The 27,404-nt window shown below is 40.8% G+C and overlaps 1 protein-coding gene across 1 annotated transcript in view; it reads right to left on the bottom strand.

Moving 5' to 3' along the window:
• arl8a (ADP-ribosylation factor-like 8A) overlaps positions 1-27,404 on the bottom strand; it is a 51,080-nt gene that overhangs the window by 12,801 nt on the left and 10,875 nt on the right. Inside the window, exons 2-4 of the mRNA XM_068007415.1 lie at positions 20,387-20,467; positions 18,689-18,762; positions 17,946-18,039 (exon numbers count right to left, since the gene is read on the bottom strand). Of these exons, the coding sequence (XP_067863516.1) occupies positions 17,946-18,039; positions 18,689-18,762; positions 20,387-20,467 (249 nt within the window). The remainder of the gene's footprint in view (positions 1-17,945; positions 18,040-18,688; positions 18,763-20,386; positions 20,468-27,404) is intronic.

The raw sequence follows: 27,404 nt of genomic DNA, 5'->3' as shown, positions 1-27,404 counted from the left end.
AATGGAAGGCGGCTGATTGATTCCACTGAGAAGAGATCAGACTAGTGGGAATAGCACTTGGGATGAATACCATACTTTGGATTTGCAGTAAAAGACCATTTAAAAACTTAAAATTGGCAACCTGTTCTTGTGGAATCGCTGAGAAAAATTGGTCACGCCACTTCCAATTCGCTGCCATCCTTCGCGGCAGTGTATTCTAATTACAAATGCAGGAAAATATGAAGGAACACATTGCCTTGGGATGGGTTTTGCCGTGAAGAGAACGGTGAGGTTAACAATGCTCACCGTTATTTATGTGCAAATTGGACAGCTTCTGGCGAGCTCACATGCGCAGTTAAACGCTGAAATCCGGAAGTTGCCGTCCGAGATGCGTCACCCCCTCCGTAAGCTGCGTGAAAATGGCATCTCATTGTCTGGCTCCCTGATCAAACGAATTGAACAGTGTGAAGTTCCTGCACTGATGTCGTAGATATGGACTACACTCGCCAGAAAAAGTTAGGGCTTGTCTGAACTGATGCCGCCATTTAAAGTTTGCGCATATTTAATTAGCCAGGATTCAGCCAGAGGGAGCTTTTTAGCTGTCAGAGACTTGGGTAAAAAGTCTGAGAGAGCTGGGTGACAGATTTTTTCACATCTTTTTCAAATTTATGAGACATCAAGAGTCCTGGAAGTGCTTAAAGAGGCCTGTGTGGGAAAAAAGAGGGAAAAAATCCTTTTCCACTTGGGATCACATTGTTTATAAAAAATTTATAAAAGTTTATTTACAATTAAACTAACTTTCTATATTTAAGGGGTCATTTGATGACTCTACTCACCTCTAAGACTCCTGACTGAATTGGTGGGCGTGTCTTCTCTTCACTGTTTATTGTCCCATGCGATCAGATTTTTTCTTGCATGATTCCAAATGCAGCTCAGATGCCCTGTAGAGGGCACCGCGTTGTATTTAGCTCCCAATGACAGCAACTTGCTGTGCAAAAGCCCATGGAAAGTCTACGGGCAAGTGCAAGTCTAACAAGGCTGGTGCCGCTCATTTGCCACTCAGAGTAAAATCAGGCCCATTGACGGTGAGATCGGAGTGCTAAACAGCTAAATTTAGAGTCTAAGTCGCCAATCCCACCATGGCAGGAAAATCTGGGCCATGAATTCAAAAGTGCTACAACAAACAATAGAACTATGCAAAATTTGCATCTTGCATCTTTTCTTAATTTAGCGAACTAGTAAAAACTTGTTCAAGCAGGTGAGATATGTTTTTATACAACACACACACATTATAATTTTGTTGAATAATGCAGTAAAAGCTTCCATAAATAAGCGAATGGTCTTAGAGAATCACTGCTGCTTCACAAATAAAAGATTCATTAAAGTTAGTTTTTAAATTGATGATTTAAAACCTTGGTTTTTTAGCTTTTATTTTTAATATCAAAAATGAGAAAAGTCAAGGTGAAAAAAACTGCAGCCCCAAAAATAAGTTGGGAGAAAAAAAAGTAAAACTCAAGAAGTCGTACATGAAACGTACAAAAAGTTAGTGAGTTAAGCTAAATGACAACCCAACCCAGAATTATTTGCATCAGCTTTCTCATTTAGTCTCATTCTCCTGCCATTTTAAGCTTTTCTTTTGAAATATTTATCCACTTTTATTCAAAAATGTATTCACATTTTTATCCTTTTAAAAGCTATCGGCATGTGCATTTTGACTGCTGCTCCGGACCAAGCACATTACTTCCATCTCCCTTTTTTCCCCCTCTTGGGCTCTCTCGGGAACTTCTCTCCTGTCTCCTTCCCTTCGTATCACTCAGTCATGCCACCTTTCATTTCTTCCCTCTAGGGTACTTAACCCTCCTCCTTCCCATCCAATCCCCACCCCAATCATCACTACTCCTCTGCTTTCTCCAGCTACACTCTGTTCCTTTCTTGGCATACTAAGAAGGGCCCATCAAGGAATCCATCACTGACTCCTTACAAGTAGCAACGTCAGCTGTCCCATGCTCCTCCCTCGTGAACTTTCCTTCCCAGCATGCTTGCTGGGGGCTAACCTCACCAATCTCCCTCCCATTCCATTCACCCTACCCAGCACTAACCTCTTGGAATCTACCAACAGATTAGTCAAAGACTCCTCTAGAATGTCTGTTCACTTGTGAAAAAGGCCCTTGGCATCCATGACCTTATTGTGGATGTCTGCATTGACATCCTGAATTTAACTGAAACTTGGCCCACTGAGGTCGACAACTAGCCCCTTACAGGAGTCTCCCCACAGAATGTAAAATGATAAATGAAGGTAACGCAACGTACTGTATCTGTAACCTGTAATGACTAATGAAATGAGGCACCCTAGGGTGCCATGAACTGTATGTAAAATGCATGGTGCACAACTAATTTGATTGTACTGGGACCATTGAATTGTACTGTATGTACCGTTGCAAATTGTATGACCTATATTGTATTGTTTTGAAGTGTGACTTGAATTGTATTGTATGTACCTTCACAAATTTTATGAATAAAGTATATTTTGAAATAGAAAACCTTGCTACAGTGGAGTGCAAACCTGTCTCATCAATTTGGACCAGGAGACGGCCTTCAACAGAGTATCCCACACGTACATGCTCTCCAAAATGGGGTTTGGGGAGGGAATCTGCAATTGGATCCGACTGCTCCACGTGGACACCCGTGGCACAGTCTTAATCAATGGGTGGGAGTTGGAGAGCTTTCCGATCATATCTGGAGTCAGGCAGGGCTGTCCTCTCTGCAGTCTTTTTAGTGTGTTGTATTGAGCCGTTTGCCACATCCATCAGGAGGGATGCAGGTATCAGGGGAGTGACAATCCCAGGTGGTGGAGGCTCTAAGTTTAAGTGCTCCCTGAATATGGACGACGTCACCGTCTTTTGCTTCAATCAGCGGTCGGTCCACAGACTTATGGGCATCTACGACTAGTTCAAGCGGGTCTTGGGGGCCAGAGTGAACCGCAATAACAGCGAGGCCATGTTCTTTGGCAGGTAGGAGACCTGATCCTTTGTCCCCTTCACAGTCATGTCCAACTACATGAAGGTGCTAGGGGGATCTGGTTCGGGGGGCCCCAGGCCTGCACCAAGAACTGGGAGAAATGTGTCGCCTATGCCAATCAGAAGCTTGGTATGTTGGGAGGGGGGGGGGGGGGGGGGCGGGCGCTCCCTCTCCATGGCCGGCAAAAACCTGGTGATAAGGTGTGAGGTGCTCGCAGTGTTGCTCTACGTGGCCTAGGTCTGGCCCATTCCCTGTCGCTCCAATGTCATAGTCAGCCGAGCTATCTTCCACTTTGTGGAACCGCAACCGCAGGGACTCCATGTACAAGCCCCCAGCCAAAGGGAGGAAGGACGGCCTCAATGCTGCTCTGATCCTGATGGCTAGCTTTGTGTGTGGCTACCTCAGGATGTGTGTAGAGCCCCAGTACACAATGAGTGTCAGTACATGCTGAGTTTCTACCTGTCCACCATACTAAGAAGGTTGAGTCTGGCCACGTTGGCCAAGCAGACACAGGACATCCTAGCCACTGGACCATACCCCACCACCTGCCTCAGGTGGAGAAGTTCCTGAAGAGGAACCCTTTCAACTACAAGGCCATTAGACAGTGGTCGGTATGAAAGGTTCTGGGGCCCTGCAGGGAAAGGAGAGTGGATCCGATTGAGCAGCTCCCCGACCAGACAGTCAAAGCCATTTGGCAGAATGTCTCCTCACCGGAACTGACCAACAGGCACCAGGATGTAACTTGGATGGTTGAGAGAAGGGCCCTTCCAGTGCGGTCTTTCCTGCACGCACGGCATCTCAGTGCCACTGCGAGTTGCCCTTGAGGCTGCAGCGGGGACCGTCCTTCATCTCCTGGTGGACTGCCTCTTCGCGCAGAAGTTATGGAAAGAGATGCGCTGGTATCTGTCCCGATTCATCCCCAACAGCTCGGTAACACAGGACTCTGTGCTCTACGAGCTGTTCCCCGGGACACACACTGAGACAGATAGCAACTGCTGCTGGAAAACTATCAACTTGATGAAGGATCTCCTTTGGTCCACCCAAAACCTGCTGGTCTTCAGCTGAAGGAGTTGTCCACAACTGAATGTTGCCGATTGGCATACTCAGAGGTCCAGAAGTACATGCTGCGGGATGCACTGAAGCGAGGTGCGGCCTAGGCAAAAGCTCTATGGGGAAAGGCCACTATGTGAGGCCATCCCACCTTCGTATTGTTCACCATGTATTAAGATATGTACTGTGTTTGAATTGTAATACTGGAATCGTATTGTGTACGATCAGTATTGTACTGCTTTGAAATTGTGATATTTACATTGAACTGTGTGTATCCTTAAATTTTATGAAATAAAGTATATTTTGAAATTTTTTTACAAAGCCTTGCTATAGAATCCACCACATGACCCACCTAAAACATGCAGTGGTGTGTGGCCCTTATAAGTCGTACCTTGGTTTGTCCCCAACTCTTCTGGCACCTCACTTTGCTCCACCCGTCTTCCCTCCAGAGACATCCCCTTTCCCAAGCAGCTCATCTTCAGTGATTTCAAATTCAATCTCTATTTCAGCTACCCTTGCCTTCTTTCCTCTGACTTCACTGCCCTCCTTAAACACTCACGCCATATAAACTCTCCTACCCATATTCACGACCAGCCCCTTAACCATGCCATCTTCTATAGCCTTTCCACTCCAATGGTTTTGATCACTGACCACTTCCTTGTATCCCTCACCACCTACATCCTCTTACCCCTTTCCAAACCCACTTTCTTCTATGTCTATTCATCCCTGTAAAACTCTCCCCAAATCATTTACAACTGCACTTACAAACTCCTTTTTGCCTAGCTTTTCACCTTCCATTATTTCTGCAGCTGTCAGTTTGCACAGCCGTACCTTCATGTCCACCTTGGCTGCCTTTGTTCCCAGCAAAATCTTTACTCTCTCCTATCTTGGTCCCTCCCCTAGCATGGCCCCATTGACACTCCCTCATGTCCCAGTGGCACTGACTCGAGCATATCTGGCATTTAACTGGTTTGGCTATCACCAGATCTGGCTGGACTACATTAAGTACCTTCAGGCCTTATTCTCCTCTGCCAAAACTGTCCACTACTCCAGAATCATCCTTGAGAGCAAAGATGATGCCCAGTTTCTTTTCTCCACTACCAACCCTCTCTTTAAACTGCTCTCCTTTACTCCCTCCACCCTCATCAACAAGTACAAAGAGCTCATTGATTTGTTTGTCACCAAGGATGAGACCATCCATTCAGCTGTCTGTTGCTTCCCCCTTCTCCTTGCCAACCAAGCCAATCCTAGGGTTTCAAAAGCTTTTTGAGCTGCCTCAACCTTTTTTGTTGCTGCCTAATCTTTAAATACTTTGACCGATACTCCGATTTGAAGCGCCGATTCCCACTGCTGTCTGTTTTTTTGAATAAAACAGTTGAACATTGTACAGTTCTTAGCTCTCCATGTACAATACCACAGGGGCTTGACCATTAGATAGACAGATATACAGAGATGCGTGAACACACGCAGACAAGTGCAGAAACACAAAATAATGCACCTGCTGTGGAAGTGTGATCAATCACCACCACAGCATATTAGAAAATCAATCAACAGATCAAGTGGACACATATCAGTGACTGTTAAGCATTTGAGAATCTGAAATTCATTTAACAGTACCTGATCAGAATACAGACTAAATTAAATCCAGAACCTGAACATGCACAGATGGATTATATGAGATGCACTACAATTCTTTGCAATTCAGACGATAACAGCCTCCTGGATTTGTATGTGGCTAAGATCAGCATGAAGCAGACATTAATGTTCCAACTGGGGAAAAATTTATTTTGCCAATAAAAAATATTTCAGGACAGGAGAGGAGGATAATGGGCTTATCTTTAAGGGAACAGCACACATCCAATCCTTCTATAGTCAGCAGCTAAAATATCTGCTGCACAGTTGCGTGCTGTGTGTTTATTTCCTCCTTCCTGTGCATGGAGGGGAAATTGACATGTTGCAGATAGATGAAAGACTTATTACAATTGTTTGCACAAGGAAAAAATGGGCAAAAATGTATTTGCTTTCTACCTCTAGTGAAAATGTTATTCCTTCTGCTAGCCCATATGTAGGGAAAGCTCCAAGTGATTGATGCCTCTGGTAATTAAGATTAGAACTCTACATTGGAAGGCAGAATTCTGTAGGAATACAACTTCAAGAGGCACTGCCTTAGTTGCCTCGGAGGAAGAACACAGAATAGTCGCATGCTATTTTCATCACAATAAAATCCACCACAAATGTCATGAGGGCAGGTTTGCAGTACCATTTGCTTCAATGAGATTTGTTTGACAAACACAAAAATGTTTGTCAATTATTGAAGATAATGCCTCTTTAAGGCAATGGTCCCAGACTAACCCAGCATCTCTTCGATTGCTAAAACAATACCAATTTGCTATAGGTTGCCAAGGGAAGAAAGGGTGGAAATTGCAGAGGTACTGGCCATAATCTGGGTGGAAACTGCAGAGGTACTGGCCATAATCTTCCAAACATCCTTAGATACAGGGGTGGTGCCAGAGGATTGGAGAATTGCATATTTTACACCCTTTTTTGAACAAGGGTGTAAGGATAAACCCAGCAACCACAGGCCAGTCAGTTTAATCTCGGTGGTGGGGAAACTTTTAGAAACGATAATCCAGGACAGAATCAGCAGTCACTTGGATAAGTGTGGATTGATTAGGGAAAGCCAGCACAGATTTGTTAAAGGAAAATTGTGTTTAACTAACTTGATAGAGTTTTTTGATGAGGTAACAGAGTGGGTCATTGAGGGCAATGCGGTTTATGCACGTATATGGACTTTCAAAAGGCGTTTGATAGAGTGCCGCATGATACACTTGTCATCAAGATTGAAGCCCATGGAATAAAGGGGCAGTAGCAACATGGATACGGAATTGGCTAAGTAACAGGAAAGAGAGCAGTGGTGAATGTTCTTTTTCGGATTAGAAGGAGGTGTACAGTGGTGTTCCCAAGGGGTCAGGGCTAGGACCATTGCTTTTCTTGATTAATATTAATGACTTGGATTTGGGTGTACAGGGCACAATTTCAAAATTTGCAGATGACACAAAACTTGGAAGTGTAGTAAACAGTAAGGAGGATAGTGATAGACTTCAAGACGATATATAGACAGGCTAGTGGCATGGCTGGACACGTGGCAGATGAAATTTAACGCAGAAAAATACGAAGCGATACATTTCGGTAGGAAGAATGATGAGAGGCAATATAAACTGAAGGGCACAATTCTAAAAGGGGTACAGGAACAGAGAGATCTGGGGGTATATGTACACAAATCATTGAAGGTGGCAGAACAGCTTGATAAAGCGGTTAAAAAAGCATATGGGATCCTGGGCTTTATAAATAAATAGAGGCATAGAGTACAAAAATACGGAAGTCATGATGAACCTTTATAAAACAATGGTTCGGCCACAACTGGAGTATTGTGTCCAGTTCTGGGCACTGTACTTTCGGAATGATGTGAAGGGCTTAGAAAGGGCGCAGAAGAGATTTACTAGAATGATTCCAGGGACGAGGGACTTTAGTTACGTGGATAGACTGGAGAAGTTGGGGTTGTTCTCCTTGGAATAGAGAAGGTTGTGAGGAGATTTGATAGAGGTATTCATAGAAGCCCATGGAATCGAGGGAAAAGTACGGACTTGGTTAGGAAGCTGGCTGAGCGAAAGGCGACAGAGTAGGGATAATGGGAAGGTACTCACATTGGCAGGATGTTACTAGTGGAGTCCCGCAGGGATGTGCCTTGGGGCCTCAATTATTCACAATATTTATTAACGACTTAGATGAAGGCTTAGAAAGTCTCATATCTAAGTTTGCCGATGACACAAAGATTGGTGGCAGTGTAAGCAGTGGAGATGAAAACATAAAATTACAAAGCGATATTGATAGATTAGGTGAATGGGCAAAACTGTGGCAAATGAAATTCAATGTAGACAAATGTGAGGTCATCCACTTTGGATCAAAAAAGGATAGAACAGGGTACTTTCTAAATGGTAAAAAGCTAAAAACAGTGGATGTCCAAAGGGACTTAGGAGTTCAGGTACATAGATCATTGAAGTGTCATGAACAGGTGCAGAAAATAATCAAGAAGGCAAATGGAATGCTGGCCTTTATATCTAGAGGACTAGAGTACAAGGGGGCAGAAGTTATGCTGCAGCTATACAAAACCCTGGTTAGACCGCACCTGGAGTATTGTGAGCAGTTCTGGGCACCGCACCTTCGGAAGGACATATTGGCCTTGGAGGGAGTGCAGCGTAGGTTTACTAGAATGATACCCCGACTTCAAGGGTTAAGTTACGAGGAGAGATTACACAAATTGGGGTTGTATTCTCTGGAGTTTCAAAGGTTAAGGGGTGATCTGATCAAAGTTTATAAGATATTAAGGGGAACAGATAGGGTGGATAGAAACTATTTCCGCTGGTTGGGGATTTTAGGAGTAGGGGGCACAGTCTAAAAATTAGAGCCAGACCTTTCAGGAGCGAGATTAGAAAACATTTCTACACACAAAGGGTGGTAGAAGTTTGGAACTCTCTTCCGCAAACGGCAATTGATACTAGCTCAATTGCTAAATTTAAATGTGAGATAGATAGCTTTTTGGCAACCAAAGGTATTAAGGGATATTGGCCAAAGGCAGGTATATGGAGTTAGATCACAGATCAGCCATGATCTTATCAAATGGCAGAGCAGGCACGAGGGGCTGAATGGCCTACTCCTGTTCCTATGTTCCTAAAAACATGAAGGGTCTAGACAGAGTAGAGAGAAACTGTTCCTATTGGCGGAAGGATCAAGAACCAGAGGACATAGATTTAAAGTGATTGGCAAAAGAATCCAAAAGGTGATATAAGGAAAAACTTTTTTTTTAAAAACACAGCAAGTGTTAGGGTCTGGAATGCACTGCCAGAGGGGGGTGGTGGAGGCAGATTCAATCATGGCCTTCAAAAGGGAGCTGGATAAGTACTTCAAAGGAAAAAGAAATTACAGGGCTACGGGGGATAGAGCGGGGGGAGTGGGACTAGCTGGATTGCTCTTGCATAGAGCCGGCACAGACTCAATGGGCCAAATGGCCTCCTTCCGTGCTGTAACCTATGATTCTAGGTTTATTATATTGGTTTTTCCATCTTTCCCAATGATTACAGTGGCAAACTGAAGAGTTGGTGCTACTGTAAAGAAGCATCCAAAGCAATTCTGGTTTGAAAATAGTTCCAGTACTAAATCAGTACACCAGCTCAGATAATTACAAATGTAATCACTAAAAAGAAATTGAATATTTTATGGATCAAAATTTTGTAGCTTCCCCAGCTTACAGCAGCAGTATGCATGCATACTGTATGGATGAGCACTCCTATTACAACAAAAATAACTTGCATTCATATCGCACCTTTAATGTAGAAAAAAAATTCCAAGGCACTTCTCCACGTAATTAAAAAAAAACATGGAGATGGGAGGTAACCAAAAGCTTGGTCAAAGAAGCTGGTTTTAAAGGGGAGGGCGATGGTTGAGTTTAGGAAGGGGATTGCAAAGTGTGGGGCCTAGACAGTAGATGGCATGGCTTACAATGGTTAGGGTGGGGGTGGTGGGCATTGCATAACCAATGTAGACCACATTGATGGAGTGATGTGTGAGCGGGCCTTGGTGCAAGATAGAACATGGACTGCAGAGCTTTGGATTAGCTGAAGTTTACAGAGCGAAGAGATTGTAAGGCCAGCCAGAAGAGCATTGGAAGAGTCAAATCTAGAAGTGATAAAGGCATGGACAAGAGTTTCAGTAGCAGATGGGCTGAAGCAGAAGTGGAGGTGGATGATGAAGTGGAGATGGCAGTAGCCAGTCTTTGTGATGGGGAGTATGTGGGAGCAGAAACTCAGGTCAGGGTTGAATAGGGCACCTAGGATGCAAATAATCTGGTTCAACCCGAGAGTGTGGTTGGGGAGGGGGATGGAATTGGTGGCAAGGGTACAGAGTTTGTGATGGGGGCCAACTTCCAACTGTGGCTTACTCGAGACTGAATGTCAGACTAGCAGATCATTACGGAGCTCCACAGGTAACGGTGCGAGGGAGATAAACCAGGTAACTACCAGCCAGTCAGCCTAACAGGTGGGGAAACTTCTAGAGACAATGATCCGAGACAAAATTAATTGTTACTTGGAAGAGCAGGAGTTCATAAATGACAGCCAATTCAGATTTGTTAAAGGTCTGATTAACCTGGTTGAGTTCTTTGATGAAATAACGAAGAGGGTTGAAGGTCCTGCAGTTGATGATGTGTATATGGACTTTCAAAAGGCAACTGATAAAGTGCCACAAAATAGACTTGTTAGCAAAACTGAAGACCATGGGATTAAAAAAGGGTCAGTGCAGTGTGAATATGAAATTGGCTGAGAGACAGAAAGCAGAGAGTAGTAGTGAACGGTTGTTTTTCAGACTGGCGGGAAGTAGACAACGGTGTACCCCACGGTCAGAATTAGAACCACTGCTCTTTTTGATATATACTAATGACCTGGACTTGGGTATAGAGGGCATAATTTCTAAGTTTGCAATGACACAAAGCTTGGAAATGTAGAAAGTAGTGAGGAGGATAGTAGCAGACTGGTGAAATGAGCAGACACGTGCAGATGAAATTTAATGCAGTTAAGTGTGAAGTGATGCATTTTGGAAGGAAAAATGAGAAGGCAGTATAAACTAAATGGCACAATTTTAAAGGGGGTGCAGGAAGAGAAAGACCTGGGGGTTCACAAACACAAATCTTTGAAGGTGGCAGGACAAGTTGATAAGGCTGTTAAAAAAGCATACGGGATCCTGGGCTTTATAAATAGAGGCACAGAGTACAAAAGCAAGGAAGTGAATCACTGGTTAGACACAGCTACAGTATTGTGTCCAATTTTGGGTACCACACTTTAGAAAAGGTTGTCAAGGCCTTGTAGAGAATAGAGGAGATTTACCAAAATAGTAACGGGGATGAGAGAATTCAGTTATGTGGAGAGAAGCTGGGATTGTTCTCCTTGGAGCAAAAAAGGTTAAGAGAAGATTTAATAGAGGTGTGCAAAATTGTGAGGGGTTTAGATAGAGTAGATAGGGAAAAACTGTTTCCACTAGCAGTAGGGTCAGTAACCAGAGGACCCAGATTTAAGATGATTGGCAAAAAATCCAGGGGAGAGATGAGAAATTTTTTTAAACAGCAAGTTATGATCTGGAATGCACTGTCTGAAAGGTGGAAGCAGATTCAATAGTAACTTTCAAAAGGGAAGAGGGAACAATTTGCAGAGGTATGGGGAAAGAGTGGGAGAGTGGAACTAATTGGATAGCTTATTCAAACAGCCAGCACAGGCACGATGGGCCGAATGGCCTCCTTCTGTGCTGTATAATTCTATAACGACACCAGGAGAACTCCCCTGCTTTTCTTCAAAAAGTGCCATGTGACATTTTACATCCACCGAGGGAGAAAACAGGGTTTAACTTCATTCGAAAGGCGGCACCTCCGACAGTGCAATGGTCCCTCAGTACTGCACTGCAGTGTCAGCATAGATTGTGCGCTCAAATCTCAGAAGCGGGGCTTGAACCCACAGCCTTCTGACCCAGAGGCAAAAATGCTACCATTGAGCCAAGACTGAAAACTCAAGATTTTAAACTTGATTTGCCAGACATGTGGTACAACAGGTGTGATGGTGAACTTCATTATTCTTGGTGCAGAACAGACAGAAGGATGGTTTAAAACATGCACTATCCATTTCAGCATTAATTAAAAATGAAAACAATTTTCAAGAACAGTAATTTTAAAATAAGTTGTTACACACACACACACACAGTCCCATCGTGGGATGGTGTTCCAAAATACACCAGTAGATAGATAGGATAGCACGTAGCCTGAAGAATGTTAAAAAGCAACAAAATATTGAAAGCCAGACATCGAAGAGCTTAAAGCATAGATCCAGCAGTTTTTAAAATGTCCTCCAAACCCAAAATTATGTTGAAATACATCTAACCTGTTTTATTAATTATAATATATAATGATGGAATTCATTGAGGCAGTTTTGTTCTGCTTTTTACTATAGCTTTAGTTTTCAGTAGAGGCAGCAACGACACCAAAAAATGGGATTAGCTGGTCATTTACCTCTGCTATTTGTGGGACAGCAAAATGGCTGCTGAATTCACCTACATCAGTGACTGCACTTCAAAGTACATACATGCCAATCTAGTAAACTCACAAAAGCTAGGCAACGGCTTCAAAAAAGCCGACAGCTCAAAACAACCAACTCAAACAACCCTCTATATAGGCCTAAGATTGAGACCACTGTTTTCAAATAAATAAGTAAAATTATTTTTCTATTGCTACAGATTTCAGGATTTTTACCAATGATTTGGGGTTCACATTCCACAATTCAGTTTGCTTTTCTGTGAAAACTGAAACCTAAACAGCCTTGCCTATGACATGAGATCAAAATGAGTTATAAGTGTGCAATGGGACAGGACTTACATTGCAGGTATTCCCAGTCTTCAAAATGAGCTTTGATGCGCAAGATTATTTCCTAGGGCAGTCTGATCAATTTTGACTTTGATGCTTGTATGATACATTTTCCAGCATTTTGAAGTCGACTGCAATTTTTTTTTGGAATTAAATATTATGGGGAGTAAAGTGCACGTGATCCCAGGTGAATCAGGCAACAGCTCAATGTCAACTGTGAAAACAAGAACCTTTCAGAAGTGTCGAGAACAGACACTCAGAGGTCACCCCTTACAACACATAATTGACAAAAATATTGAATAGGATATGAACAGTGGACAATCTTTGTCTTTTTTTAAATTCGTTCATGGGATGTGGGCGTCACTGGCGAGGCCAGCATTTATTGCCCATCCCTAATTGCCCTTGAGAAGGTGGTGGTGAGCCGCCTTCTTGAACCGCTGCAGTCCGTGTGGTGAAGGTTCTCCCACAGTGCTGTTAGGAAGGGAGTTCCAGGATTTTGACCCAGCGACAATGAAAGAACGGTGATATATTTCCAAGTCGGGATGGTGTGAGACTTGGAGGGGAACATGCAGGTGGTGTTGTTCCCATGTGCCTGCTGCCCTTGTCCTTTTAGGTGGTAGAGGGTTTGGGAGGTGCTGTCGAAGGAGCCTTGGCGATTTGCTGCAGTGCATCCTGTGGATGGTACACACTGCAGCTACAGTGCGTCGGTGAAGGGAGTGAATGTTTAGGGTGATGGATGGGGTGCCAATCAAGCGGGCTGCTTTGTCCTGGATGGTGTCAAGCTTCTTGAGTGTTGTTGGAGCTGCACTCATCCAGGCAAGCGGAGAGTATTCCATCACACTCCTGACTTGTGCCTTGTAGACAGCGGAAAGGCTTTGGGGAGTCAGGAGGTGAGTCACTCGCCGCAGAATACCCTGCCTCTGACCTGCTCTTGTAGCCACAGTATTTATATGGCTGGTCCAGTTAAGTTTCTGGTCAATGGTGACCTCCAGGATGTTGATGGTGGGGAATTCGGCGATGGTAATGCCGTTGAATGTCAAGGGGAGGTGGTTAGACTCTCTCTTGTTGGAGATAGTCATTGCCTGGCACTTGTCTGGCGCTAACGTTACTTGCCACTTATCAGCCCAAGCCTGGATGTTGTCCAGGTCTTGCTGCTTGCGGGCATGGACTGCTTCATTATCTGAGGGGTTGCGAATGGAACTGAACACTGTGCAATCATCAGCGAACATCCCCGTTTCTGATCTTATGATGGAGGGAAGGTCATTGATGATGAAGCAGCTGAAGATGGTTAGGCCTAGGACACTGCCCTGAGGAACTCCTGCAGCAATGTCCTGGGGCTGAGATGATTGGCCTCCAACAACCACTACCATCTTCCTTTAGTGCAGGTGTTGTTAACCAAGTCTTATTAGTTAATGCATTTCTGTCCAACTTAGTCTATGATGCCTCTGGGATGCAAGAGTTAAGATGTTCTTCACTCAGTGAGCTATTATTGTCCTACTGTTTACATATCTGGCTTGGTTAGCAATCTTTAAGACAGGGTTCCATAGAGAAGTTCCATGTGAGCTAATTTAGGTATCATAAAACTGTAGACAAGCTGCAAACCCTAATCTAATTTTCCAATGTATATCCATTGGTGAAAGCAGAGAGTAATTTGTCTAATAACCTTCAACTAATATAAATTACATTAAGGAATTTTCCAATGCAGTATATACTGAGGGTATTCGGTGGGATTTAATGCTCACATTTCCAACGACTTTTATAACTTTCTGTTGTGATTAGATGACAGGTTTGGAAATCAAAACGCAAAGTGCAATTGCTAGCATGTTACAATACAGTGTTCTGCATCCTAAATGGCTTTCTAAAAACCAAGTTTCATAGTGACCAGGGTATCATTTTATCAAGAAAGAGAGAAGGGCAAAGTAGAAGTAAATGTTTTTAAACTAGAATTTGATTGAGGTATACATTTTATTCCAGAAAAATGCTCCTTCTAAGGATCAAGCTGCATGTACTGAAGTCTTAATTGTCAAACTGGAGGAAGGGCACACACTATACCCTGAAGCTGTTGACAGTCTTGGATTAAAATTGCAATCCTAATTTTCATAATAAAAACCAGAGTATTGTTGACCCAATTTTCTTGCAGTCTCCTCCCCCATCAAAGATGTTGATTCGTCTCCTCCCCCAGGTTCTAATGAACGGTCATCGACCTGAAACGTTAACGGTTTCTTTCTCCACAGACGCTACCTGACTTGCTGAGTATTTCCAGCATTTTCTGTTTTTACTTCAGATTTCCAGCATCCACAGTATTTTGCTTTTGATATTGATTCGTTGTTGGGGTACAGTTTCACAGATACCAGTACCTTACCCAAGTGGCCATTATTCATACATGAGCCTCAAGTGCCACCAGATTAATTGATCGCTGGGGACAACGCAGGCGAACACAATCCTGCCCTCTCCTGACTATGTGTGTGTATATAACACACCCAACCAGCTGAGGCACCTGATAGCAATCAGGAATGGGAATCTTAGTTGATTTTCACCTTGCTGACCAAGGAACACAGACCCATTATAGTATTCCTATTGCTGTTTTGTTTGAGATCAGCTAACTCAGACTGGGAAATAAACCTAGGACCTTCTGGATCTGTGTGGCTCAGTTCCTCACTGGATTCAACTTGCTGAGCTGTTCAGAGCTGCTGAATTGATTTTCAATGTACAAATAAGTCACCATAAACTAGAGGTGCTGATAAAAGGGCGAGATAAATATTTTAAAAAGCAGAATAAAACCTTTTTTTTTTGCAAAGTACAACTCAGTGATGCAAATATTGTAAACAATGATGTCAGCTTGACTTAGTAGTAGTATTCTTCATTTGAGTCAGAAGGCTGTGGATTCAAGGTCCACTCAAGGACTCGATCACATAATTTAGTTTGACGCTGCAACGCAGTACTGAGGGCGTGCTGCACTGTTAGTGGTGCCATCTTTCTATGAGGCGTGGCGCTCTCTGCCCTTACAGGTAGATGTAAAAGATCCAACTTTGACCCAGTCTCCTCCCCCAAAGATGTTGATTTGTCTCTTCCCCCGGGTTCTAACGAATGGTCATCAACCTGAAACATTAACTCTGTTTCTTCCAAGAGACATTTTTTTAAAAAAACAAAGCAGGGCGTTCTCCCAGTGCCTCAGCCAACATTCATCCCTCAAATTTAGCATCACTTTAAAAAAAAAACATTAATTTTCATCAGAGGAGTACAGCTCTGCACATACCTATAAGCATACAAAAGCAAAGCTCTCCCCTGGTGGGTAGAGTACATGTCACAGCTCAAAGTACAACTCCAGCCTTGTCTGCTGCATTTCATTCTCTCCAGCTACAAGATTCAGGCTGCAGCCCAAGAGTGAATCCAAGCTCTGTGGTTCAATCACCCACCTCTGCCAAGTTAGTTGATCTCAGCCAGGCTGTGATAGGGATGATCAGATGAGTGCACAAACTTAACTCATAGTATATCATCCGAACCCATCAATTGTGTCTGTTCTAACACACTCCAAACCGCTACCTATTGTGTTCCAATACTATTGCTGAGATATTCAGTTGTTTGTACATTGGATTGTGCGACTGAAGGAATTAAGATCCCAGATCTAATGCTGCCCCCTTGCTAACATACCATTGTAGTAAACCTCTTCAGGAAGGTTTGCTTAGAAAATTTTATTCTTGATCTTTCCAATGAAGACTGTTCCCAACAATATAACATTAATGTAATGAGGATAAAAGCATTATTAGCAATGTAGTGTAGTTTTAAAAACACTCAATCAAATGTTATGTTTTTGTACAGATCTTAAATGATCAAAGATGCACACATTTAAAAGAGTGAACATCTACATTTTTGGCTGAAAAGTTTTGGTATTTATTAAGGAAAAAGACATGATAATTGAATAATGATGTTATCCTCATCTGTCATTTAAATATTGTGTAGCAGCAAAATCCTAAGACTCAAGCAGCAAATAAAATGAAAGCAGTTCTTTTCACGAGGAAAAAAAATTAGTGCAAGATATAACTATTATTGTACATACGAATTTCCTCGACAGAAATCTAGGTTAACAGATTTCACTATTTGGAAATGCATCCCTTTAATCTACAGTTTTAACAACGTTATAATACAATTTCCTAAGATTCTGAAAGGCTCAACCATAGCCACATGCAGAACCATCTGTATCTTCTCAGGGTCCTAAAAGTCTGTCACCACTGACATGCATACAACAATCTCAGTAGTACCATAAACAATGCACTACCCTTAATGGTATTACAATTAAAAATTTAGTACAAGTAGTACAATAGTGGAAGCAATTTATGGAAGACCATGTCACTACTTTTTAATGACTGCATAAACAGAGCCAGACAATATAGTACAGATTCCACCTTCTGATCTATGTCCTTCCACTGTCAAAACAGGACCACAAAATGTTTTTAACTACAGTCTTTATATTTGCTCAGCAACCACATACACTGATATTTTTTTGAACCAATAAATTTTAAATGGATCTTCTACTTAGATCATGCATGTGCTCGTGATTTTTAGTAGTTTCAGAAGTTCAGCATTTTCAAGATTTTTGTTTGACAAGAGGAAAATATTCAAGTACACAGGTCAAAAGATTGTACATAATATTCAAATGTCTCAAACATATTTGCTTATTGAATGTGAATCAGTTCAAAATTAAAACTGTAAAAAAATGTAAACCTCTTTTTAAAAAAAAACTTAGAATAGTTCATTTTAATAGTGCGAATGTTTTTAGCAGCAACAATTTTAATAATTGAAATGGCAATTCTCTTCAGCATTGTTGCTGTGTAATAGTCACAGACAGTAGCTTCCTAGTGCATTATATATCATTGCTCTGGATACTGTGAAATTATCTTGATTTTGTGTTTTTAGCCATTTTATTAGGGCCTCTCTGTTAACCACGTGTTCTGTTCAATTACTAAGATAGTTTCAATACATACATAAACGATAGATCAGAAATTATACCAGCACCATTGTCTCACACACTGGGCAAGTGCTTTTCAAGAGGACAAGATGATACTATTCTAGCAACAACTAAGTACCAAGTGGCTGCATATGTAACACTAGTCTTTTGTCTATGGACTAAAGTGTGTGTGCTAAAATGTTTGTTAACCATTACACACCCATTCCTCTTTTAGTCTGAAAACGTTGTATAATGAACATACCAGAATTTGCATTCAGTTTCATTCCTTTTTCAGAATTCAAAATCCTTAAATGTAACCATTGCACAATATAAGTTTTGTACCATCATAATGTTAGAACCCCAAATCACCGAATCAGACTTAAACAAATCAATTCTAAAGCCATCACTTCCAATTCTAATAAGACTTTAGATTTTTTTTGTTAAATATTCAGAATAGCTTGGTTTGACTCATTATAAATTCAAAAGGAACAGACATACCGGGATGCCCTGTAACTGTGGTTTATCTAATAAATTATGCAATTCATTCTTTGAAGCTTCTGTCTTCTCGTGGTCTGCAGCATCCACCATGTACCTGAAGAACGCAAAACACAAGTCTTATTAAAAATTCTGTTTGATTGGGATTCCACAATGGCTCCGTGTAGCTGACCAGGAGCGTTCCAGGTTTGATCCCTGGTTTGTGCTGAACTAGCTAATTTTGACCAGAATAGCAAGGGTGCGACAGTTGGCTTCAGTGTCCTAGGTTAGAAAGGGGAAAGTTAGCCAGCGTTTCTGTTCCTGTTCAGCAACCATTGCTGGATGAGAGCATGTAGATGTCAGGTAAGCACAGGACTGGGTTTGGCTGTCATGCCCTCCACATGCAAATAGCCTGCCAACACGCATAAAAGGGCACACGTCAATAGATCAATGAGTGGGACAAGGTCTGACACCCACAGAACCATAAGCAAATCAATGCTTGGGAAGAGAACGTAGAGGATAGGACAGGAGAGAAAAGAGAAGAAAACTGTTTAAATGCACATCATCATGTGGAAAGATACATTGATCAAAAAAGATGACATAGCAAACTTCTGACCAGAAATATAAAGACAAGAAAAAGATGATTTCTATTTAGACATAATTGTGTAGTGATATCACCAAACAGTTTAAGCTACAGAACAGGCCATCGAATGAAATACGTATTATAATCAATTTTCTCCATTAATAAACTAATTTGAAGTACTTACACAATTGCACTGACTCCTCTGCAGTATCGTTCCCACATGCTTCTAAATCGAGGCTGCCCACCAATGTCCCAAAGCTAAAATGAAGACAGGCAATTGAGGATATATAAAGTATCTTTTAAAATAATGTTAAGTTTACATAAAGAAGGAATATACTCCAAGTTTTATTCTGTTCAACCTTTGTTTTATCCCTTTTTGTGTTTCCTACCATGTGTTCTTTTGTATAATTTTCTATGGCTTTCTATGTCACTATGCAGTGACAGAATGGGCCTGACCTCACCGAGTACCCTGCAATAGATTGGCTACTGATTCTTCCTTCTCTAATGGAACATTTACCACTATGAGGTGTTCTTTCTTGAAGCACAAAGAACAAAAATAAATACAATTTCCCAAAGACTAGCCAAAATTGAAGGACAGATGAATATGGAATTCAAATTTAAGGCATTTGAATGGCAGTCCATTTTGCAAAAGAATCAGGGTGCAAATCTTACTATCTTAGTTACTAAGTTTTTGTGATTTCAGGATAGTGCTCTGAATTCAAAATGGTCCAAAGTATGACACAACCAACATGTGGTGGTCTGGTAGTAGAGTACCTGCCATTATCATTTGAATACTTACAACTAAAACATCAGATAATCCAATGCATGTTATGGCTTCCCAACACATGCCACAGCTGCTGTTTATATCTGAGCCAAACTGAACTATTCAAAAACAGTAGCACGGCCAGTATTCACTGTGTGCCGCAATTTCAGACGTAATTTAAAGTAACATTGCACATAAGTAGACACAAATATGACTCAACACAATACACACATGCAGTGGGTCTGAGTTTTTGAAAAAGCTAGAGCATACAACTCTGAAGCAATATTTAATTTGTGTCATCATAACTCACTGCACCAAGTATGTTATTTAAAAAAGAAAGCAATTCTAGCAGTAATCCATATTAGAACTGATCTGCTGCATGGAACAGGAAAAATGCTTTTCCAGCAAAGGAGAGTGCATACACTTCCCAGTATTGCTGTATATTTAATCTACTTCCAAACCAATCAGGAGCCATCACTGCAATTTAGACGGAGGACAGCTTTCACAGGCAGGATGTGTCTACACCAGACCATTACTAACTTGAACTAACAGTCACAATGGAAACTAAAAAATCTTGTGGTTTTATCTACAGGTATTTTCGTTGAAACTGACAACCTATGATTAAGTAACAAGATCATGCTCATGGTGATGATGGAGTAAGAAATGGGAGAATACTCCATTGACACAAAGCAAAAGGATAGCAGGTTACGATCTTCAACCAGCTTGCCCACCCTCAACTCCCCAGTAGAGTACATGCACACATATTATTAGATAAATCTACCAGACTGATTTTCAACATGATTTTAATAGATTATCTGCCATACAAAAATGTCAACGTTTACCACAAGTTTTTTTTTTAGAAACAAGTTTAAAATAAAGCTCTAATCTGAGAAATGTTTTTAGTTCCTACATAAAAAAAAAACAATACCTAAACTAATAGTACCATTGAGAATTTAAAAGTGCATTAAACAGTTTGGAACATTACATGGAGGTAAATTCAGTATATGTATGTGTATATATATATATATATATATAGTTTTTGTATTGTATAATTTAATTGATCTAAAAGTTAGGCCACTGCAAGTACAGTACATTGGAAAATCAGAAGCAACTAAGTACCTTGATGGTAACATTTCCTTTGGTGATTTTTCTCATGTTGAATCCAACTGTTGGTATCATGTCTTCACTGAACTGTCCAGACTGTTGGCATAAAAAAAACAAAAATACTTAATGAAGAAAACAGAAGAGACTGTAGTATAATAGAAAAGTCTTATTATGGAATTAATCAAGTGCATTACAATATGTTGCAGTTCTATTCAAACATCAACACTGCTATTTATTTAGTTTCCGTATCATTTTCATTAACATGGTAGGTGGCAGTTGAAAAAACACTTTGAAACAAATTTCCAAATTAAAGGTCATAACTTTCAACAGTATTCTTAATAAAAGATTTTTAAAGTTGAGAAAATAGGTGACAAAGATTTTATTACATCATAGAGGGCATACAAAATGTGTATGTGCATACTTCAGACTCACAGATATAGTCAAAAGATAAAAATTAGAAATAAAAGGCCATATAGCAAGCTCAATATATTTAACTATCAAAAAGCTTCCAAAGAAAAATCAAGACAAGCAAAGATCACATTAAGGACCCTTCTGGGTAGAAGGAGCTTCTAGTTTTTAAGGTAACTCTCTTTGCAGTGATTATTAAAGAGCAGAAATTAGATTGTTGCAGGACACTGGATTTGGTGAATCATAGATGTCTAGGACACCAGCAGTGGGGAGACCTGGTTCTGTGTCAAACATTTTATTCACACTCCTAGATTTTCCAGAAAAGGGAGAGTGAGAGTGAGAGAGAATATATCCACACATTTAATATTCACCATATGAAACCTGCAACACCAGCATTTATCTGAATTCTGACATCCAGACATATATGGACATGAAGGATAAAATATTTTCAGTGAAGCACTTTCAATTCACTGGTTTTCTATTTTTTCTCTTGCTGCAAGTTGTGTTCCACAGCAGTTTATGTTGAGGTCACTCTTACTCACTATGCACATAAATGATTTGGGTATTAGGAACTGATGGAATAACGTTGAAATTTTCTGATGATAGCAAATAGTGATGAGGATTGTGAAAGTCTTCAAGAGGACATAGATAGGATAGCCTGGTGGGCAGGCAGGTAGCAAGCAGATGCAGTTCAATGTAGAAAATGCAAACTGGAAATAATGACAGGGAAAGGAAATACACCTTAAATTAGAAGATTTTAAATGGAGTACTAAGCAGAGTTCTGGGCATTACCCTATAGAAAGGATATAAAAGCAACGGAAAAGGTGCAGTACAGATTCATTAGGATGTTATCAGAAATAGAGTTACAGCTATAAAGAGACTTGAAGCTTTTCACAAGAGCTGAGCTGGTTAGAGGGTACCTTGGTAAGAGGTCTTCAAGGTCATGAAGAGTTAGTAGTAATAGATTGTTTCCACTGGTCAGCAATGCAATGGGCTGAATGACCTGTTTCTATGTTGTAACATTCCATGATTCTAAACAAATTGGCAACCACACTTTCTTCCATGTTCCCCGGTCAATACTATGCTTGATTCTTTTGTAATAGATCTCTCAAATTCAATGAAGCTTTATATCACTTCTAGATCTCATGTGCCCTCTTCACCATTTTACTTCATTACCCTGGTTCACAAAGATCATGGTAGTATTAAAAATTACAATTTATAACAGGTTTTACAAGTATATATTGCAGGGGCACTCCATGTAATTTAGAACTTTAAATGCTCAAAAAGATCACCTAGGAAATGAAAGTGATCAAAAAGACATTATAAAGCTGAAGCCGTCGACTGAGAGCATTACTACAGTCCTAGGGGCAACAAAATCATGCTGTGTAAGTTCAGTGGCTAACTTTACCGGAAACATATTTATTGAGGCAATGCAGGTAAAAGGTCACTAGTCTGTCATTAGTATACTAAAGATTTTAACATTCCCCTGGGAGTTGGGCAATACTAAAAAGGCTATGCAATTTATTTAAGAGTACGGTGTAAAGAAGTACTACACAAAATACTAGGCAACCTGTGTCTTGCCAAACCATCTCCTGAAGTTAATATAAAAGAGATTGCTGTATAAAGTACAAGGCACACAATTTTTTGTTTACAGTTCTATCATAGAAAATTAATATTTCAAGAGACACTGGCAAAAGCAATGAATAATGAATACATACCACAAAATAAAGATTCTGGCCTACAATACTAATGAAAAGATTTGTAGGATTTCTTTGCGTCAGTAGTAAAAATTACTGATATTTCACCTCTCCTTTACTACAATTTACATGTTCGTTGTTCTCAAAAGGTATTGAATCCTGTAGCACAAAGACTATCTCCTAATTAAAAGAGAAGCAGGCAAATTATTCTCAGCTTCTACCAACACCCTTGATCATTTCCATTAGTGAATGAAAGCAGACTAGATGTACAACCCTCAAGTCTCTCTCGATCACTCCCAGTGAAGAAGCAACCACATTCTGCCCTGCATCACTTTTTGACCATGATAAGCCAGAGATCTTGCTGTGTGGGGAAACTGGACAGGAAGACACTGTTCCGTTTTAATGCTGCTATAGTATCTAGAGAGGAGGGGGGTCACAATTTCACATATCCAAGAGAATGGAGTGTAGAAAATTTCTCACTTGCAAATATTTAAAAAACAAAATAAAAATGATACACAAATGGGTTGATGCAAATTATCACTGCTTTAAATGTATTTCAAAAGTCACGAGTCAAATGTACTAAAACTTTAAATCAACTTAGTGTAGAATTGATTAAATATTTTAAAAATACATTTTGCGTTGTGAATGGTTAACTTAGAACTCATTAGGAGACATAAATCTACTGATAATCTGAAGATGAATTAGCCAATACAATTTGAATTAAGCAATGTAAATAACACAGTGGTAATTTAACGCTCAAAAAAAAATGAATCAGATAATTCAAATTAAGTGATTTCATTGAACAAGTCTATTATGAAAGGGATTAAGGGGGCTTTCCTGACAGGCAACTGAGCTTATCTAGTATGTAGCTGCGTCATGAAGGTCCCAGGTTTGATCTCTGATTTGTGCAGAGTTTGCTGACCTCCATAGGGATGGCTATAGAATCACTACAATTTGCCCCAGTGTCAGGGATTGACTCCTGGCCGAGGGAAGAGAAAAAAACCCAGCCAAAAGACCCACTGAATTGCTATCCAATGATTCCTGCTGGAATTGCACATCTGGATGTAGGATGAAGAGAGTCGAGTATAGCTGTGATATTGTTGTTTGCCATGACTCAGTGGCCTGCTAACACTCGTCATCAAGGCTGGCGCTTGATTAGTGGAACTGGAACTGGACAAGGCACCCCTGGCATCAAATTAAATTGGGGAGTTTGGAAATTTGTAGAACTCCGCAACCTGGAAAATTTGCAGCAGTTGGGCTGTAAATAATCGATGCAGGAACTGTGTGTGTAATTATTTGTGTAAGTTAAATGTCCTTGGTCAACATTTGGCTATTTCTACTGACTGCTAAAAGTCTGTGACATCTGAGTATTACATATTTTTCACGACTGCAATTGGAATGGTGAAGTGGAATTCCACATTGTATGCCATTAGTAAATTCCCTTTAAATAGTTTTTTTTATTTCTTACCAACCTTCCTCAAATTTTCTCCCCTCTTTCCGGGGCCCTCTCAGAAGAGGGGAGAAAATTCGGGGCCCTCCTGGAAGAGGGGAGAAAATTTGGAGCCCTCCTGGAAGAGGGGAGAAAATTCAGGGAAGCTTGGTAAGAAATAAAAGTTATTTAAAGGGAATTTACTAATGGCATAAAATGTGGAATTCCACCACACCATTCCACTTGCAGTCATGAAAAATATGTAATACCCAGATGTCACAGACTTTCAGCAGTAGAGAGAGACCAATGTTGACCAAGAACATTCAAATTACACAAATAATTACACACACAGTTCATACATCAATTATTTACAGCACAACTGCTGCAAATTTGTCAGGTTGCAGAGTTCTACAAGTTTCTAAGGTCCCCAATGTATTGCCTTCTTTATGGTATTTAATATCTTCTTCCCTTCCATCTTTTTTGTCTCTCTATGCCAAGGAGGAAGGTCCTCTGCCGCCATTAAAAATACTCTGATATCAGCCACTGGGGCTGCAAGCACAGCTCAGGCCAATTGCCCCTTTGTCTGTCTTTCTTTCTCCCTCTCCCTGTGGGAGAGCACTCGGCCATCACTTAGCAGCTCCTCTTGGCAACACAAGAATGGAGAAATTAGTACATGATGCTCTGCCAATGCAGCCCCTCTACTCTCAAACTTTGAGAAACAATACATGAAGTACTGAATAAGACAACGCTAGTAAAAAATGACTACATAGTAGAAAGATGTACATTACTTATGAACTTTTTGTTAATAGATTTATCGTAGTGAATTCTACTTCCTGGAGGCCACTTTTCACTGACATTTAGAAGTTAGAGATGAGTGCGGCACTGTAGCTCCATTAGCAGCATTTACACTAGGCGCATTCGCTGTTTCTCCCATTGGAAAAAAATCTGATGAAATTAACTTGTACCTGTCAGTATACAAAACAAAAAACAGGACAATCTCAAATCCTGCATATGGAAATGGAGACCAACTGGATCAAATAAATAATAGAAGCGCCTTTGCACAGCAAGGTGAAGTATTAATAAATAATGACATATAGATTAGGGCGCTCAATATTCCTTGGACTAGAATAGCAGCCATCTACATACTAATTATTTGCTTAGCTTGGTTTTAAACACAATGTGCATAACAATTGCGCAGGACACTTCTGTAGTGAAATTTGTTTGTTTTAAAAACTGTCGCATCAGAAGCCCTTTGACAGATCACTAAAAGCTAGTGTGCAGGTATAAAAAAGTAATCAAAAAGGCTAACAATGTTGGCCTTTATCTCGGTGGGGGGGGGAAAAAGAGAGACAAAAGAAAGGATGTTATTCTTCAGTTATACAGAGCCTTGGTCAGGCCCCTTCTGGAGTACTGCATTCAGTTTTGGGCACCGCACCTCAGGAAGGATATATTGGCCTTGGAGGGGGTGCCGCACGATTCACTGGAATGATAGCAGGGCGTAAAGGGATAAATTGTGAGGACAGATTGCATAAATTTGTCTTGTATTCCCTTAAGGTTAGAAGGTTGAGTGGTGATGTAATTGAGGTGTTAGGGTAGACATGGAGAAGCTATTTCCTCTGGTAGGGAATCCAGAACAAGAGGGCACAATCTTAAAATTAGAGCTAGGCTATTCAGGAGCAAAATCAGGAAACACTTTTTCAACACAAAGGGTAGTGAATATCTGGAATTCTCCATCCTCCCAAACCTCCACAAAAAACTCTGATGCTGAGTCAACTGAAATTTTCAAGACTGAGATCAATAGATTTGTTAGGGATAGGGATCAAAAAGTAGGTACATGGAGCTGAGGTACAGATCAGCCATGATCTAATTGAATGGCAGAACAAGCTCGAGGGGCTGAATGGCCTACTCCTGTTCCTATAAAGCAATGTCAGTGATTTTCAAGATGCTTAATAAAACAAACTGTAATTGTCAGAAATCAAACCAATTCAAGTACGGAAATGTACTTTTTGAACAAGTAAAAATACACCATAACCTGAAATCGCTTTAAAAAAACTTTGAGAACAATGGGTTCTACTAACACAGATCAGGTAAAATGCAATTTTAGCAATGATCTAATGCGAAATGAGTCTTTTCAAAATAAAATGGTTTACCTTTAGATGTTAAATCTGTTGTACTTGGGAGTACCATAAAGGTGCTTAATAACTGAAGGTACCGGTTTGTCAAGAAAATAGCCCAGAATTTGCTGGAGCAGGGCATCTTGCAGCGTGCCCAGTCAGTTAGACTTTTTCCCTCACCCTTCAGCTCAAAGTTTTTGACCTGAAAATTGCTGGAAGTGCGAGTTGATAGCAGTATGGCAAGGACAACGGGGCATCTGGGACATTGGTGTACGACGGGACCCACAGTCGATCTCCTTAACCAATGAGATTGAGACAGAAACAGAGGAACAGCAGAGAAGGAAGTGGGGTGAATTAGAGTCAAATCAGGTACAAGAAGAGAAATAAAGAGAGGGAAAGAAAGATTGGATTAAGAGAGATATAAGGAGACAGAAAGGACAGCAAGAAAAAAAAGTTACATTTTAAAAATCACCAACAATTTACTATCTACAGGAATGAGACTCCACAGTTTCAAGTGTTCCCTTTCTGGGTCAGAGAGGTTGATCGGCATTGCAGGAATATAAATCTGCTAAGTAGCAGCCCTAACTTTCTGCTGTGAATTTTAATTGGCAATTAATGTGCAAATGCAGCAATTTCTTGAAACTCACGGGGAGGTTGAGGGTAAGCTGCCGTTTTTGCGAGGCTAACGGCGGAGTGGCGTAAATTTGTAGCGATTCGCAATTCACGGGGTACGGCTTCGTCTCCACAAGTTGCTGGATGATTTACACATTAATAATGGCACGCGCATTAAACTCACTGTTATTTTGGCAGCAAATTCTGGCCCAGTATAAACCAGCCTCTACCCTTACCTCACACTTATGCCACTAAAACCCTAATCCATACTTTTCTCATCTCCAGTCTCAATAGCCTCATTCAAACCTATATAAGCAATCGCCTGCAGCCTTGTGTCAACTCCACACCCTTTAATCTTCCAACAGTTGTCATTTTGTATGTTTCCCTCGACCCCCCACCTTTGGAGGCAGAGTCTTCAGCTCTAGCTGTACTCTCTGGAATTCTCTCGTTAATCTCCTTTGCTTTTCTACTCCTCTCCACACCTATAAAAACCTTCTCAAAACGATTACCTCTCCTAGTTTTCACACTGTGGTTCGCTGTCCATTCTTTTGTTGCTTCTATATTTTTTTCTCCCTCTCCCCATTGCAAAGCACATTTTCAACATTAAAAGGTCCTATTTAAATGCAAGCTGTTGAGATACACAACCTGGCCAACTGGATAAGCACAATGGTCTTTTATTACTATCTTACATTCTTAGACACTGTCCACAATTTCCTATGGAACTAATGATAGAAGATCACTGCACAGACTTTAATTACAAAGTAGATCGTGAT

The sequence above is a fragment of the Heptranchias perlo genome, chromosome 27 (genome assembly GCF_035084215.1).
Source record: "Heptranchias perlo isolate sHepPer1 chromosome 27, sHepPer1.hap1, whole genome shotgun sequence".
Lineage (NCBI taxonomy): Eukaryota > Metazoa > Chordata > Chondrichthyes > Hexanchiformes > Hexanchidae > Heptranchias > Heptranchias perlo.
This window is presented reverse-complemented; position numbering and strand designations above follow the sequence as displayed.